This window comes from Epinephelus lanceolatus, chromosome 5, assembly GCF_041903045.1.
Source record: "Epinephelus lanceolatus isolate andai-2023 chromosome 5, ASM4190304v1, whole genome shotgun sequence".
NCBI lineage: Eukaryota > Metazoa > Chordata > Actinopteri > Perciformes > Serranidae > Epinephelus > Epinephelus lanceolatus.
In genome coordinates this window covers 33121939-33138422 of record NC_135738.1, presented here as the reverse complement: position 1 = coordinate 33138422, position 16484 = coordinate 33121939, and the positions used below count along the sequence as shown (strand labels likewise).

The 16484-nt window shown below is 42.8% G+C and overlaps 1 protein-coding gene across 4 annotated transcripts in view; it reads right to left on the bottom strand.

The window, feature by feature from the left end:
* cecr2 (CECR2 histone acetyl-lysine reader) overlaps nt 1-16146 on the bottom strand; it is a 46109-nt gene extending 29963 nt beyond the window's left edge. For all 4 annotated transcript variants that reach the window (XM_033635247.2, XM_033635248.2, XM_078168101.1 and 1 more), the window contains exon 1: nt 15866-16146. In XM_033635247.2, coding sequence (XP_033491138.2) covers nt 15866-15985 — 120 coding nt within the window. In that variant the 5' untranslated portion in view covers nt 15986-16146. The remainder of the gene's footprint in view (nt 1-15865) is intronic.
* Between the last annotated feature and the right edge of the window lie 338 nt (nt 16147-16484).

The following is a 16484-nucleotide window of genomic DNA, read 5'->3' as shown; positions in this document are numbered from 1 at the left end:
TCAAGGAGTTGGCCTCTCTGGCTACCCTCATAGCAGATACTTTCCATGCCACTGCCGTTAACAGCTCCTCCGGGGTCTATATCACCAACAGTTGGAGGACGTGTGCACAGCTAGCTGAGGGGGAAGGGAGGAGTGTTTGTTGTGTAAAGGCCCCTCTCTTCCTCTCCTTTGCTTCTTTCTTCATTTCTTCCTCCCCCACTCCCCTCCCACTTTTATCTCCCACATGGTTCCTCCAGGAGCCATCATCTGACAACACCCTCCACCCCCACACGTAACCACCTCCTGCCACATGACAAACATGCACACACAGCCATAACACCACAGGAAAACGCCCTCGCATCCTCAGGATGTACCGCTCATCTGATCATCAGAGAAAAGCATCAACATCTTTGAGTTGCTGCCAGTCGTAACTGACTGATGCATCAAAACAAAAACTTGTTGGCTTATTTGCCTGAATAGTCAATCTTGATTTACAGCATGTCTCTTTGAGCCAGAGTGAAAAGTCGTGTCCTCCACACCTGTTTTAACTAGCATTTTGACACGTTCAAACAACTAGAGCCTCCAGGCGAGGACACCATTTGTTCATGTACATACGCAAACAGGTTGATCTAAATAAGCTACACTACTACATAGGAACAGTGACAAACACTAATTATAGCTCATACACTGCACAACTGTAAGGTCAGTTTCAACTTTCAGTGAGTTTCATTATAGTGTGTCAGGGCCAGGTGGGACAGGTGGCTGGGCTGTATGAAGGGGTAGTGGAGGAGAGGCTGTGTGTGTGTGTGTGTGTGTGTGTGTGTGGGGGGGGGGGGGGGGGGGGGGGTGGATGGTGGACAGATCCTTCCTGAAACAGATGGAGGCCCTTTGCCTTGGCCTAGCTTGCTAGCTATGTGGGTGAAGATCATTAAGCACAGGAGATGGGAGGCCACCCAGTACAGCCCAGCGCCTCTCATAATTCCACTGTCAGCTCTGAGGAAACCACATCATCAACTTCCTTATATAAAATGGAGCTTCCTGCTTCAGCTTACATCCCAGTGGTCCCATTCGCAGACTACACAAAAATGCGCCTGCATATACGTGCACATACACACGAGCAGATCGTTAAAATTCAGCCTGCTGGCTCTGAGGAGAGAAAAAATAGTCTGTGACCACTGTGGTTGTAGATGGCAGAGGGAGGAGTCTTGAAATGAGGAAAACAACATGAAGCAGATGGCTGCAGCCTTGGAGTCAAAGCACAAAGACATGAGGAGGAACTGCTACTTGACAGGAGAGGAATAGTAGCTTTTAAAGAAAACGTTTAAATGGACATACTAGGTGGCAGAAGAACGGAAGTGAATATCTTTCCAAAATGTAAGTGAAACATTTGGAGGCAATCATCGGTAGCAAAGACACCTAAATATGGTGAGCGAACAGGTGGTGCAGGGGCAGCAACACCTGTCTTTGGCTACATCCACACTATTATGTTTACATTTCAAAACAGCGTTTTAAAAGCACTTAAGCACTGTTTCAGCAATAATCCCCATTCATACCAACACACCTAAAAAACATATCAAATGATGAACCAGTGCACTGGGCAGGTGCGTGCCAGTGTAAACAGGAAGCAGATTGTCTACTCTGCAGTTGGTTGCTTGGTTGCAGGAAATGCTAAAGCAGAAGAACAGTAATGATTAAAAGTAAGAATAGAGATTTCTTTGCTTGGTCAACAAGGTGGAACAGTTACTGAAAGTAACACCACTTACCTAAGTGTCTACCTCATCATTTTCAAAAGTCTCCATTTTCACCCATCTGGACTAAAACCCAGTCCCGGAGTTTTCAAACTATAACAGGGTTAGCAGCATCTTTATTTCATGAGTTTGAAAATGCCAGAGTGTTTGAAAACAATAGCATATTAGTGTAGCCTTAAGGCCAAGACACACCAAACTGACATGACAGAACAGTAGAAACAAAGACCAACTGTTGCTTACTCTCACGTTGCCAAAAAATTGTACCTAAACACACTGCAGAGAACACAGCCAATGACCAACTAGCTTGTACGCTCTGCGCTGCATAAGGAGGACATAATAATCCATACCAGCAGGCGGGGGTAGTCTGTATCAGTTACTTAAAAAGGAACCCGGAAGACTGACAAGACAGATTCAAGACACCACTACGCACATTAACAACACAACCCAACGTTAATAGAACAGAGGGTATTTACTGTGGACTACTGAACAGTAACACAAACAATTATGAACTGTTTCTGATGAAGAACTCAGTAGCTTAAAACATAATTTTACCTAATATAACAAATTTGTTTCAATCTAGCACCCTCTTGTCTTAAGTCATTTGTTTGCTTTCCTCACTTTGGTTTCTCTTTTCATGCTCTGAGCTGAACTGCCAATCAGATTGATTTTATTCACCGACAAAAAGCCGACGAGGGCCAACTAGTGCCAAAACTGCAGGGCACACCGCCAAAACGAGCGCAACAGACACTCACCAACAGCCTGACATTGACCAACGGCCGACCATGGTGCGTCAGGGCCCTTAGTCATGCATTCCAGCAAACACAACTGGCTATGTAACTTGCAGAAACCTGCACCAGTGACTAATACATACGTTTCTTTTCAGTATGCCGAATTCATACATCAGAAGAAGTTGGAGAGTGTAAGCTGTTTGAATAGCTGTTCAGCCTAAAGAATCAGTAGGTATTGTACTCTGAGAATTGGTTGTAGTCTTTGCACTGTAATTAAAGTGCAACACATAACAAAAGGCAAAAGATGACACAGTGTTGGGTCTTCGTGGCTCTAGTTCTTTGAATTCAGCCTGGCATATCAAGGTCCTGATATCCCCAAACAATGATGCAATAGCTCCAAATACACTTAGGCCAGATTCAGTCCAACATGAACCCTGTGTGAAAAAACCCAGTGCTCTAATTCATTTAAATAAGTCCCCAAGATTGACTGCAAAAAGGCAAAAAAGTTGAATCACGCTCAACTTTTGCAGCGATGCACTGCAACATTATCTGATTAGGTTAATGAAGTATGTTTAGGCACACACCCTAGCAGACTGCTTTATAACATTAACTCCGTATTTCTACTGTTTACCTTGTGATTGTTGTGACCAAAGATATAACAGCCGCCGCCATCATAACTTTCCAGACCTGTAAAATCCTGTGTGTGAGTTTTACAAACCATTAAGCCATGTGTTGGTGTCTGATAAGCCTTTGAAAAATTGTACTTCTAGTACCAGGTACTACATCATTGTCTCACCTACGTGCTCCGTGCAAAACAGGGCTATTTTCAGTCTGAATCTTACTTATTCATTTGAATGACACCCCTCCATTGAAGCAAATGCTCCATCAGAAAAGTTGAACCTGGCTCAACTTTTGTTGGAATGCTATGCAAACTCATCCAGTATTGCGCTACGTTTCTGGATTGTATTTCATTGTGTCACCAGTAACTGAAACAATGCAGGGCTGTAGATGGTCTGAACGCCCACTCAGATCTAATACTTCCAAACTACAGTGCTATTTGGTCCGACAGCGACAGATGAGGAATAGCCTACATTTTTTAGCACTAGTTAATATTTTGAAAACAAACTGTGCAGAGATACACTGGGGTTGTAAACACTCAAAGTGTGCCAACCAGAACTCTTTATTTTAGCCTGTGGCCTCCTGCAATCTATGTAGTCAGCCAAGTGCGTGCCAGTCTGCACCCCACTAAAGCCTCACAGATCCACACCCCTCCTGTGCATCCCGTTATGCCAGCTCTCAGACAAATCTCCAGTCAGCATTGCTATAAAAATTTCCACTTTTTTTGCCTACTCTGTTTTCTCTAAGAACATGTTCCAGAATAAATCTCTCTCTTTATTACCACCTCTCATTGTGGTGTTGCATCACACACACAAACAGACACAAAAACACACCAACATAAAACAAAACACTGTTACTGGGCTGTAAAAAAAACATATATTAACCAGTGACTCCAGTAAGTTTTCCAGGACTCCCACTGGATGAGACCTGATTTCGTGAAGTTCTCATCACTTACTTTCTCTCAGCCTTCTCATCTTTGCTTCACGACCAGACGCAAAGGCACAGAGTGAAAAAGCAACACTGGAGGGATGCCGCCCCAGACTGGAGACAGAGAGAGGGAACCATGGGGAGCTGCAACAATGGAGCTGGCTGAAACAAACCCCGGTGTATGTGCCCCTCTACCTCCCCCTCTGTGCACACACTCCCCATGTGAAACCATCTGATGCATGTACTGCTGCTCTCACTTGTCAATCACAACTGGGGGAGGGGCAGCAGCCTCTTGCAAAGCACACCCCCTCCAAACAGTCCATGCAAGGGAGGGTATTAAGAAAGACATGCAAAAAGGTTCATCTTCGAGGGGCACTCATAGAGCGAGGAAAAAGTTTTGAAGGCTTTATGTGTAGCCTGATCTGGAAAGGAAAGTGTCAGAGGTTGGTGTCTGTGAGGCCGTAAGAAGGGTTGATCTGGGGATGTGTCAGTGGGTGGGACAGAAGGAAAGAAAGGGAAAGGGATGAGCAATGAGTGAACAGTGGAGATCAGGGATGAGAATGGATCATTGTTGTTGTGTGGGGGGCTCTAATCTCCTCCCTGGAACTGACAAAGGAGGTAAAGCAGCCCAAGGCTGAAGATAAACACATTATCGGTGATTTAAGTCACCAAACACTGACAATTTATGATAATAGTGCAGATATCACAGCAAATAATAGGAAAAAAAAAATCACCAATTCCAACCTCTGCTTGCTTCTGCTAGTAATATCCTGCCACACATCATCACCACAACCATCCTTGGCCCTCACTTCAAAGCCCCCTAATTGAGGCCAGACTGGCAACACATATTAAGTGACTGCTATCTGCAGTATTAATCCACAAAAACTGGGAATCAGCAAGAGAGTGAGTGTGTGTCTGAAGTTGGGCCATGATGGAGCAACACTTAAGCCTTGATCCTATTCCCCCCGTTAATCCATTTGCTTTCTAGACAACAGAAACAAGAACATGCTTACAGGCTGCCTGCTCTTGCTTATTTACCAGATCTAATAGGACTAAATCTTCTTTTACAATCAGACTGCGGGCTTTGCAAAAATAGGAGCCCCCACCCTATAAGGGCTGCAGCCGCAGCAGCTAGCACCCAGTCAGAGTGGAGAGCCTCCATCCTCCAGGGGGAAGGGAAAGAAAGAACCACCATCTGGGGTTTAGTCATGGTGATGCCAGGGGCTGGGGCTCAGAGACAGGGAGGCTGCTGGGGCTCGGGAAGGGGATGGGGTAGAGGGACTGCTAATGGGTAGGCGGTAGTGGGACAAGTGATGGCAATGAGGATGGTGCTTGGGGAGAGGTAGACAGAGAGGTTAGTCCTTGAACATGCCAAACACAAGACTGGAGGGGACAGGGGTTGATGTAGATGAAGCTGGGTGACAGGAGTTTGGCAGCTAATGATGAGTGAGAAGATATTTCATAATCCGTCAACAGAAGCAGTGACAAGAATAAAAGCTTACTGTGATCTTCACAGCTCTGCACACCCAAACAGGTGTTTTCAATTACTCTGGCTGATTAGACATCTAATCAGGCTGCAGCTTTGTGATGTCACCATCTCTATTAACTAACTTTATTGATAACAGTGTTAAGTGTCCCTCCCCAACGGGTGCAACAAAACTAGTAGTGAGGTAGCTCTCAATCATGGACAATCTTCACACAAAAACAGTCTTGAAAAGAGGTCCAGTCAGGCAACATAAATGAAAACACCTACGTGAGATGAGAGGGTGTGTGAGGACTTTCAGTTCAGGAGATACTGGGTCTATCCACAATGTTCAACTAAGTTATTCAGGATCTCCTGAACTGACAGGTTGAACAGTATAGTTGTGATTAAAACTAAGAAAAACTAATGAGAATAAAGGGATATGTAAAGATTAAAACTGGCTATCAAAACAAGTGTGAAACGGCAGAAGCAAAGACAGAAGCTAGATTTCGTAAGAAGAGATAGCAATCCCTTTTACACATATGTTGCACTGTAGAGCCGCTACAAAATCTTTACCACACCCCTGCATTTTTACACAGAACCAAACAACAGCAGCATTATACCACTCCTGTGAGTGATTTTAGATAGTATGCAGGCATCGGGAAGCAAAAGAAGTGTGACAGCGTGACATATAACAACAATGTCAGCCTCTAGTGTGACATATGACATGTGTCGGTAGCCCGTTGTAAACAACAACAATGGCATAACATGGGAATAACAGTCACTGATCAGTCCTTCGGCGATTCTCGCGTAAGTCGGCCCATCCTTCACCGTCCCCGTCATTTGACGGTTAATGGCCACTTTGTTTGCAAGGGCAAGGAGGTTGCGCAATTCTTTGTCTCCCCAGTTGCTCATCTTCACAGTAGTGTCTGTCAGGTTTGCGTTTCCCTCTTGCTACTAGTACTAGCTGCTCATTCCTGCTATCAGCTGTTTCCTGTTTATCCACCGCCAGTGGGTCACAAGTGCAGCGTCATCAAAAGCTCCTCCCACATGTCATCAACAGCCCCTCCTTGCTATCTAATTGGAAGATGAAAAAACTACTCTATATGTCACATGAAAAACACTTAAAAGTAATATCCAACTGTTTCCGCTACCGATGTAAAGAGTGGAAAAGTAGTTAACGACTGACAAGGTCCATCTGACCAAAATGTCAAATTTATAATCACAGGAGCCAATTAACAGTGTGTGGATTATTTTTCTTTGGTTTTTATTTTCAATTCTCATCAGACAGGTGTTTCCTGTTTTTCTGAGCTGCAGTGATAGAGTGTCAAATCAGCCACGTCGTCAGCTATCACTCAGAGGATATAATGAACTGTTCACAATTAAAATGCAGCTAAAATTATCATTGTGTGTTTAGCGTCATAAACAACCTTTCCATTTGTTAGAAGCTCTGTTTAGAAAACCAGAGTGGAAACAGAAAGCCTGGAACAATATAAGGTTTGTGCTGACCTATGAAAAGATATACTTTTTCTTACAGATCAGCCAGGGGCCATATGTATAACTGATGCGTACGCACAAAATGCGTACACCTTTTTCCACACATAAACTGGACTTATGAACTTATAAAGGAAGAATGTGTGGTGAGGATGTGCACACCTCATACGTTCTTTAGACGAGGCGTGCACAACGTTTTACCTGAGACAGCTGTAGCTGTTACAATGAGGAGGAGATTACATATTAGCTGAGAGCCAGAAAGCATTGTTTTTAGGTGGTTTGCCAACTTCAGTGTTTGTTGTTATTTTTGCAGCTTACACAGCTTTCTGTAAAATGTCAATCAAAGGCGCATTTATAAAGTCGATCTTGAGTTATTTTTGAGTGATACATTTCACCGTCATTTTGATTCACCTCCCTGTAAATGATAATTTATCTTAACCTGTGGAGCACTTCATAAAGTCAGTTTCCATATAAGCGCTGTGAATTAATTATTGATCATCCTTGTGATATTTAATAATAATGATGATACTGTAATGCTGATTTGCAGAAACATAACTAAATAACATTAAGGACGCTACAAATATCTACAGATTGTGGCACCGTTGTAGAACCTCACCAATGCGCCACAGTCGCTGAAATTGTACTTTTTTTTACTGTATTCCTTTGATAGGTCTAATGAGTGGTGGAAGGGCACATGTATCGATATGCATGCGTATATTTGAGGGCATTTCTTCATCCATTTATGGTGAACTGTGGGTGTGGGAATGAGGCTTGCGCTTGTGTGCCCAGCGCCACAACGATGGAGATTCATACAAAGGAATCTGGCGTACACACACCTTTATCAGTCTGACAAAGGGAATGCGTATGCTCATCTCTGTCTTTGTGTGTGCACACAGTTTTAGTCAGTTATCTACACAGAGTTGTAGGACACTTTTTTACCAGAGACATGATTTTTTTTTTGGGGGGGGGGGTTAGCTGTTCAGCATAAATTGCCACAGTGATTTTTCCTGTTACCTCGCTAACCTCTGATCCTGCTTTGTAGTACAGGCCTCAGGTGCTATTTAGTAGTTGCTTGATATTTCAGACTGGATCTGAGTGGTGGACAAAGTGACAGACAATTAATCAACATCACCATCCATAGAGGCACTCAGCTAGCATGTCTTAAAACCTGTACCCTCTTTTATGCCCGTGCACATTGGAGACTCTTCCCCACCCAGAAAAAAAAGAGACACTTCAGTGTAGAGTAGAAATTTACCTTGTTTCACTAGGTGTCTCCTCCTTTTCCTGACACAAACAAGAACGGTAATGGCTCTCATTGGTAAACAGCATCATGTTATGGGACAAGGAATAATCTATCTAAAAGATCTCAAGACTGCTGACTGGCTTTGTCCGCCCACTACTGTGCAACATTTATTCTTCCTATTATCATTCTTGTTAATTGCCACTGTCAGAAGTCTGTATTATGGGGACCTTCACACCAACAACTGCACACTATGACAAACTGCAAAGACGTAATTTGTACAGAGAAAAAAAATAAAGGAAATAGAAACCACAAGTCCAACTGAAGGCTTATGAAATTCCCATGTTGCTTAGCTCATCATTAGTCCAACAATGGACATTGAGAGGAGGCCAATTTAAGTCAGGGTTCACATCATATGACAGGCAGCTGATGAAGATGTATGGAATAAATGCACAACGATGTGCCAACCACGCTGCCAACAGAGCACGGAGTGGGAAGATGACAGGGACAGAGGTCCTTGGCATGAAGGACTACGTCTGGCAATGAAGGGCACATCACAGAGGATCCAGCAACAGGGGCCTGCAGCGTCTGTTGGCTGTGGGATTTTAAGCATCATTTCACAGACACATAGCCAAGAAATTAAGCGTACGCCACAGAGACAAAAAGCCAGGCAAAGGGAACAGGCATGTTGACCCTAGGCCTCCTTCCTCCAGATCATGCTCTCACTCTTTCATACTAATGTGCTTTCTCTTCCTCATTCACCCGCTCTCCATCTCTAGGACACTCTTCTCCACTTCCCCTCTTTCCCCTTACCTCCCACTCATTCTTTCTTTCCTCTCCATCTCACCCACTCAACTCTCTCATCCACACACACACATACACACACTGCTTTCCCAGCTCACTGCCTGCAGCCTGAGGAAAGTGGAAACCAGCGACAGTGAAGTGTATCAGCCAAGGAACAATGTGCAAGGGGCTGTTTTGTAAGACTAGCCAAGGAGATTGGGGGAGACTCCATTATCACTGACCAGCACCGTAGAAAGAAAAGAGCTGCCCCAACAGCACCACAGCCATACTGTCAGACTCACTCGCTGAGTTTGTCGATATCTACCCTTGTAGCAGTTTCACAGGGTACAAAACATTGCGGTCTGTGTGAATGTGCCATTCATTACAAAAGCCTCCACCATGAGAAACAGAAACAGGTGTTTCAACATCACTATTACAGTAGAAATTTAGTCAGTTTCCTTTGCCATCATGAGTTTTCCAAACTTACAACACTGTAGCTTGCACAAAACAAAAAAAATCCCCAAAGATCAAAAACATACTCTCACTAACTAGTCGTTAAAGAAGCTGCATGTGACATTCAGATCATTAATACTGCAGCTTACTGCTATTTGCCATGTAAAGATTTAGTGGAGTAAGGGCATCCCGAGCCGAGACTGACGTCATGCAACCTCTCTGTGTGTCGTAATCCAAATGTCTCTGTGTTTGTCATGGTAAGCCGGTCCAGCAGCACATGCATGTTAGTACATGTGAGTCTCTGTGTGTGTCACACTGGCCAGCCAATCGCTGATGCTCTGCTCTGCACTCATATGGCAGTTAGTGCTGATTTCAGGACGCCATTGTCGCAGAAGCCTAGTGCTCACCCTTTGGTTTCCGTCCAGGGTTACAATGTTAGCTTTGACACCACTGTTGTTGTCATTAGTGCTGTTTATGTAGTTAGCACTAGGGGTGGAACAGTACATCAATCTGGATCAGTAAACCAATTTAGTGATAAATGATCCAATATCATCGATGCAAAGCAAAAACATCGATACATATGATCATCTTTATGATACGCCTTTATAATGAAATTCCCATGCCAGCAGCAATTTCCATGGTTGAAAAATGAAGCCAACATGGCAGTGCCAGAACTGCAGTTCCTTTGATTTCCACTTGAGGCTGACTCCAGGAGCCAGTCCCCATAGACCCCCATGTTAAGATGTCCAACTTTACAGCAGAAATAAACATGTTAATAGCCTGGTGCAAAAAATGGTTTTGGTCTCTATAAGGAATATCCCCCTTCATGACAACTGTACGGGGGTCCATTTTTTTTTTTACAACTCAACTGCTTAAAGGTTATTAAACCTTAAAGTTATGCATAACTAAGGGCGAGTTACTTTGAGTGACAGCCTGTCTACCGATAGTGTCCTCAGCTTCTCAGGCAGGTCCACACTTTGCTCCTCCACAGCTCCAGCATGTCGCACAAATAAGGTCACTTCTGGCTCCAAAAAGCCAAGAGGGCAACTGCCAAAATGCCAAACTTGGGGCTTCAAAACAAAAGACCACAAACCAATAGGTGACATCACGGTGACTACATCCAAAATTTTATACAGTCTATGTTCCGATGGCACATCCATGTCACCATTTCCATCCAAGAACACCTCCTTTCTTAACATTCTAACAGTGCTAGCAGCCTAACACCAGCCAGATAATGCTAAGTAGCCATGAAAAAGCCACGACAATATTTACCGATATTGTCTCACATCTATCACAGGCCCATGAACTGAATCGAAAATCAAAATCATACCATGGCAGATTTTGTGTCAGCAAATATCTTATTATCGTCTTATGAATCTATATAATATCATATGGTGATAAAGCTTGCGATTTACAACCCTTTTTTGCACTGTTAGCTGCTAGCCGCCAGCTCAGCCACCTCCATGTTGAGAACCTTGTGCAGGCAATCCTACCCCAGACTCTGAATCATAGATATGCTCAATGTCCCATATAGTCTAGCTCCTTTATGTTTTTAATAGCCCCTTTTCCACCGTAGGAACTTTTATCAATTACCCGGAATTTTGAAAAACCTCTGCGCTTTTCCACTGAAATTACCTGGGTAAAAAAATTTCCCTCAACCCCAAATTTACCCTGGAAAAAGTACCTAGTAAGGGGGTAGGACTTTTCAGATTATCCAGAATTGTTGAGGCACAGGGCTGTTAGTCTGTTTTGATTAAGGATGGGTAGCGAAACCCAGTACTGAATTAGCACTGGAGCTAAATTGTTAAAGACCGTAGTATTGATAAGCACTAACGGTATCGGTTCTTTTGTGCCGGCCCTGGTGGAAACAAAGTGAAGATAACTTGAAAATGACTCGCTGACCGCAGCTATACTCGTTACTATAAGTGACATTAACTCTTAGAGAGTAAGAAGCCAATACTTTATCCATACATGTGTTCAGCAATCATGAACATGTAAACATGTAGACAGTGATATTCAATATGCTCCGTCCGCAGTCTCACATCCACCCACACTAACATTATGTCTTACACAAGGATAGCATGCTAGTTCAGCTAATAGCAAATTGTTACTAATAAGCTCAAATGGCAGCTGTCTGTATGTAGACTAACTTCGTTTGACACTTATCTTAAAATACTTTAAACTTAGCTGCTGGCTGACACAAACAGCCCCAACTCTACACTGGCATGTGACCAGCCAAGCTGGCGGAGCCAAATACAGGGCACATGGCGAATCATCTACGTCATCACACTAATTTGAATAAATTTTCCGGAACTTTGAGGTGCGGTGGAAACGCAAACCACACAGATTCCTAGGAATTCTTTTACCCAGGTAAACAAATTCCTAGTAATAAAAGTTCCTATTAATGTTGGTGGAAAAGGGGCTATTGTGATGAAATAGGCATCAGAACCTCTGAGTAGTCACTCTTAACAACTGAGCTCCAAAACAAACTAGAACTGTGAAATTATGCATCCCAACACTCTTGTTACTCTACTTGGTCATCTTACTTTATGTCTAACAAGAGAATACTGTGACATGCAGTGTTGGGTGAAGCCCTCAGCAGCCACAACACCTGCTGTCTACAATATAGGGATAGGGTGGTAAAGACTGAAACAGGCCAGTATAAGACGCTATGGCCACAAGGAAAGACTGATGGTATGGTATGTCAGAGCATGTTGACACCAAAGCCCAGGACAGGGTGAAATCACTTGACGGCCCCCACTCTGTCATGACCAATGACAGCCACTTCCTGCCCCTTCCCTGCCCCCTTTTCCACCCCTGAGTCTTGGGTAGTTCACCCTACACATTCAGAGATAGGGTTGCAACTGAAGCTGACAGACATTACCCAACCACTTTCAAGCAAGCACAGCCAAAATCACCTTAAAACAAAGACAAAAAATAAAAAAATAAACATCAGGTTGAAAGACTTTGTCAGGTGTCAAATTTATATTGATTGACTATTACATACTACTGGCGTAAATTTTCACCAACTTCAGCTATACAGGTCAAAACAAAGGCAAAGCTAACTCGGAGAGAGAGAAAGAGAGAGAGCGAGAGAGCGAGAGAGAGAGAGAGAGAGAGAGAGAGAGAGAGAGAGAGAGAGAAACAGCCTGGAGTGCTACACTTGCGACAGTGCCCCGGCCAGCTTGTCGTGTTGCTGGTATGTGGCATTAAGCAAAACAAACAGGTCTGCCAGACAGTTTCCTCTTATTTCTACAAACACAAAGTCCTCAGAAAGTGAATCCAAATATCCTCCCTCTGTAGCAAGTCACTGCTGGCTACTGTTACACTTTACCCGAATGCCAGAAGTTAGTGTAAATATTCAAGTTTGCAAAGCCACAGAGCAGCACCAACTGGACTAGGACAGGATTATGTGAGCTGCTATCGTAATATCATCATACTTAAAAGTACGGTGATGTGAGCTGAGTCTTCCTGGTATCTGAGGTGTAGAGGACAGACGGTCAAACTAAGGTGATCTGCATGACCTCATTTTAATAGAAGAAGACATACATTATTGATCCCAGAGGAGAAATACATTTTCACTCCATCTTTTTTTTTTTTAACAAATAAACAACACATTATAGTTTTCTGATTCAACACCTGTCCAGACGTCCACCCTATGCACCAAATGGCAGAGTGCACACAGGTGTGAAAGCAGAGCTCCAAGCACAATCTTGCCTGGAAGACCATAAAGCTGTCTTCAGACCACATTCAGACATGTAACAGCCCTTTGGCAGAAATACCTGAAACTATTTTACATCACTTAACTCAAGTTGGCGAACATGCTCAGGTGTATATATATTTCAAAAAATCAAAGCAAGAAATAAAAATGGTGAGACAAATTTCAGAATGGGCCAGTTTATTCTGGTCAAAGTGGCTCCACAAGGCACTTAAAATCTGATTGCGCTCTTGGTGAAACTATTAGCGGAATAAAAGTCTCTATATAAACATAGCTACTTAAGCAGATTTGGTCTTCCACGCGCCCAGAACACAAAGCATAACAGCATTAAAGGCATTGGATTTGTACACTACAAACTAAGAAAGCCACCTGCTTTACTCAACACAAATACTCCACTAAAAAACATCAGAGAAAACAGATCAAGAAAAACACAATTTCTTGTCTTACACACTGGAGAGTAAGAGAGAGAAACAGTTTGTTAAAGCTGACAACATGCTTTAGCTTGAGACAATTTGTTATAGACACTACAATGCACACTTTAGTCATCAAATATCAATAACTTTGCCAAGTGGTTCAAATGAATTGCTTAAGTGAACATTCACCATGTGTAGGCTCAAACACAGTTTTGTTTTGTCTTAAATTTGCTCTTTCACACAGAACTGTAGAGGTCTATCCAGACTGACAACAGTTATAATGGCGTTTTGATTACTCAAAAGAAGTGAGAATATTACACTCAAATAACAGGCTTTGGATGGTATATGACAACACAGGATCCAAGAACGTCATATCCATTTTGATATCATTCACAATCACCCATTGCCAAAATTCACTCAGTAATTTAAACCGACTTCAGACACCACAAATATGCAACAAGATGAGATAAACTCAGTAATGTGTGCTCCACCTCTAGTTTTTCTACCCAAAACAGTTCAAAGTGGAGATTTCAGCACTCACACACATCCCACTGACACAATATTGCTCAGTCTTCCTTAGGAGACACGTATTTCCACTGGCTTTCAATCAAAGTCCTAAAGCAGTAATCTTCTATTACCATTTATTATCTAGCTATTATCATAACTGCAGATCATTATACTGAGGACCAGAGGAGTTATGACCTTGAACACTCGTGTGTCTGATTGAGATGTCACAGTATAAGACTACTACATCAATCTCAATATTTCCTCGAAATCCAGCTGGGGGGGTGTATCTGCACACGAGATCTGCTTAGTGATGCGTTTAAAGACGAATACATCATTTGCAGTAGTAGCAGTGCGACTCTCGTGTGAAACTGAACGGCTCACACCATGTTTGATCAACAGAAGCATTTGTAAAGTTAAAATCGGGGAGATAAACCGTCCCGTTTGTTGCAACTACATAAGGCATTATTTACTTAAACAATAACGCGTTTTCCGCGTTAATCCAGCTTTATACTACTGAGAAACGCAAAAGCACAAGACCCTTAACTTCCATGTAAACTAGGCGCAATGCGATCCCCCATCTGGCTTGCACCTCGTTTAATAACAAAGCGATGCCTACGTGTGTTTCTCTGCCGAAGGGGGTGGGGATGAATGAGTGATGGAGACTGTTGATGCGTGATGTTGACCTTACCAATTTCTATAAAGTGCATTCAATACTCGATGAATTTAACAATTTACATTAACTCTGATGTAATATTTGAATAGGTATGTGTTGGGATTTGCTATTCTGTGAACTCTAAACACATCTCAAGGGACGAGGGGGGTCGGGTCGAGTGATAAAGTTAAATTATGTAATCGTGGTGTGATGAATTTAGTTTATTCTGTCATTGTATAGAGAGTGGGCGGACGATCGTACCTCTGTAACTTATTGTACTCAGCTGATGTCGGAAACAAACGTTTAAACCATCGCTTCTTGCAACAAAACAGGACTTGGGCGAGCAAACAATGCCTGAACAGCATCTGCGTCCCTATGGCTACCCAAGCCAGATGGCTTGCAACTGCAAGACAATAAACTCGAACCTCACGCCATGAACTTAACTTTACATGACATAAAAGACAACAAAACACAGCAGTATAGTGCAATCAGTAAACAGGACAACAAATTCAGTTACTGTACGACTTTTAGCTCTATAATCACATCTCTTAACATTGAAAGGTTGCCACCCAAATGTTCACAAGTTTCGCATCATTTTGCCACTTTTCCCCCAGGCATGTTTCATCATCGTCTGTCATTTGCTTGTTGTTTAGATGAATTGAACTATGGTTTATATTCTTTATAAACATGAGGCTCTGGCTGATTGAAAACAAACGAGTGGCACATGGTTGTTTCATGAGCTTCTTTATCTAAAGTTACTCTGAAACATCACAGCATCCGTACATTAAACGTCTAAGTAACACGTAACGTTACTATGACTATCGGACCATAAAACTGTATTATGGCTGCTGTAGCCAGCTTAAGTCTCTTATGGTATTTTCAACTTTGAGGACCAGCAATTAGCAGTTAAAGCTAACTCGTAGCTGTGCTAACGAGCTGGCTAGCTCGTTACCTAACAGGATTGCCTTAGTAACGTTAACGAACGAGAAGTTCCGAGGACAGTGCTAAGCTGGTGAACCAGAGAGCTAGTCACACAAAATGCGCTCCACACACCACTTAGACAAAAAAGCTGACACAAACAACTTTTCTTTTCCGCAACTAAAGACATTCGCGTGACTGCAAGCAACAACAATTTTAATTTACCTCTATTTCAAAGTCGGGAAGGTTGAATGCTGTCCTGAACAGCGAGCAGAAGTGGGCTATGGCGGGGACTTCCCACCAAGACTGGATCTCTTCCACAGAAACGGTACATCCCTGGGACATTTTCGGACTAGATAAATTGTGTAACGCTTGTTTCTCACATTAGAAAGTAGTTTCCTCAGCGACTTATGATATCTCTGTAACATTACAAATACGACAAAAGTTGCTGGTGTCGTCCCGTTCGTGTAGTTGCCATTGCGACCCGGGGAGCGCTACAATCTGTTTCAATCAGAGTCTCACCGGAGCTGAACAGATGGGAAGGGCGATACCACCGCACGAAGAATAGGGGGGAGCCACTTCTTAGCGCTATATGTTTAATCATATGTTAGCATAAGTAGTCTTTATAGTGTCGCGCATGTTGATATTTCACAACAACAACTTGTAATAATTAAACATATTTGCAATTGGATTTGTCTTTTTTGTTAAAATAGCAAAACCTATAGTCAACCGTACCCCTTTGAATTGATAGTGCGGCCACCGTTTAAAGGGAATGCTTGTGAATGGTGAATGAATAAAAAAACTGAAAAGATGCACCGGTATGAACAGGTAACTTTTTTTTAAA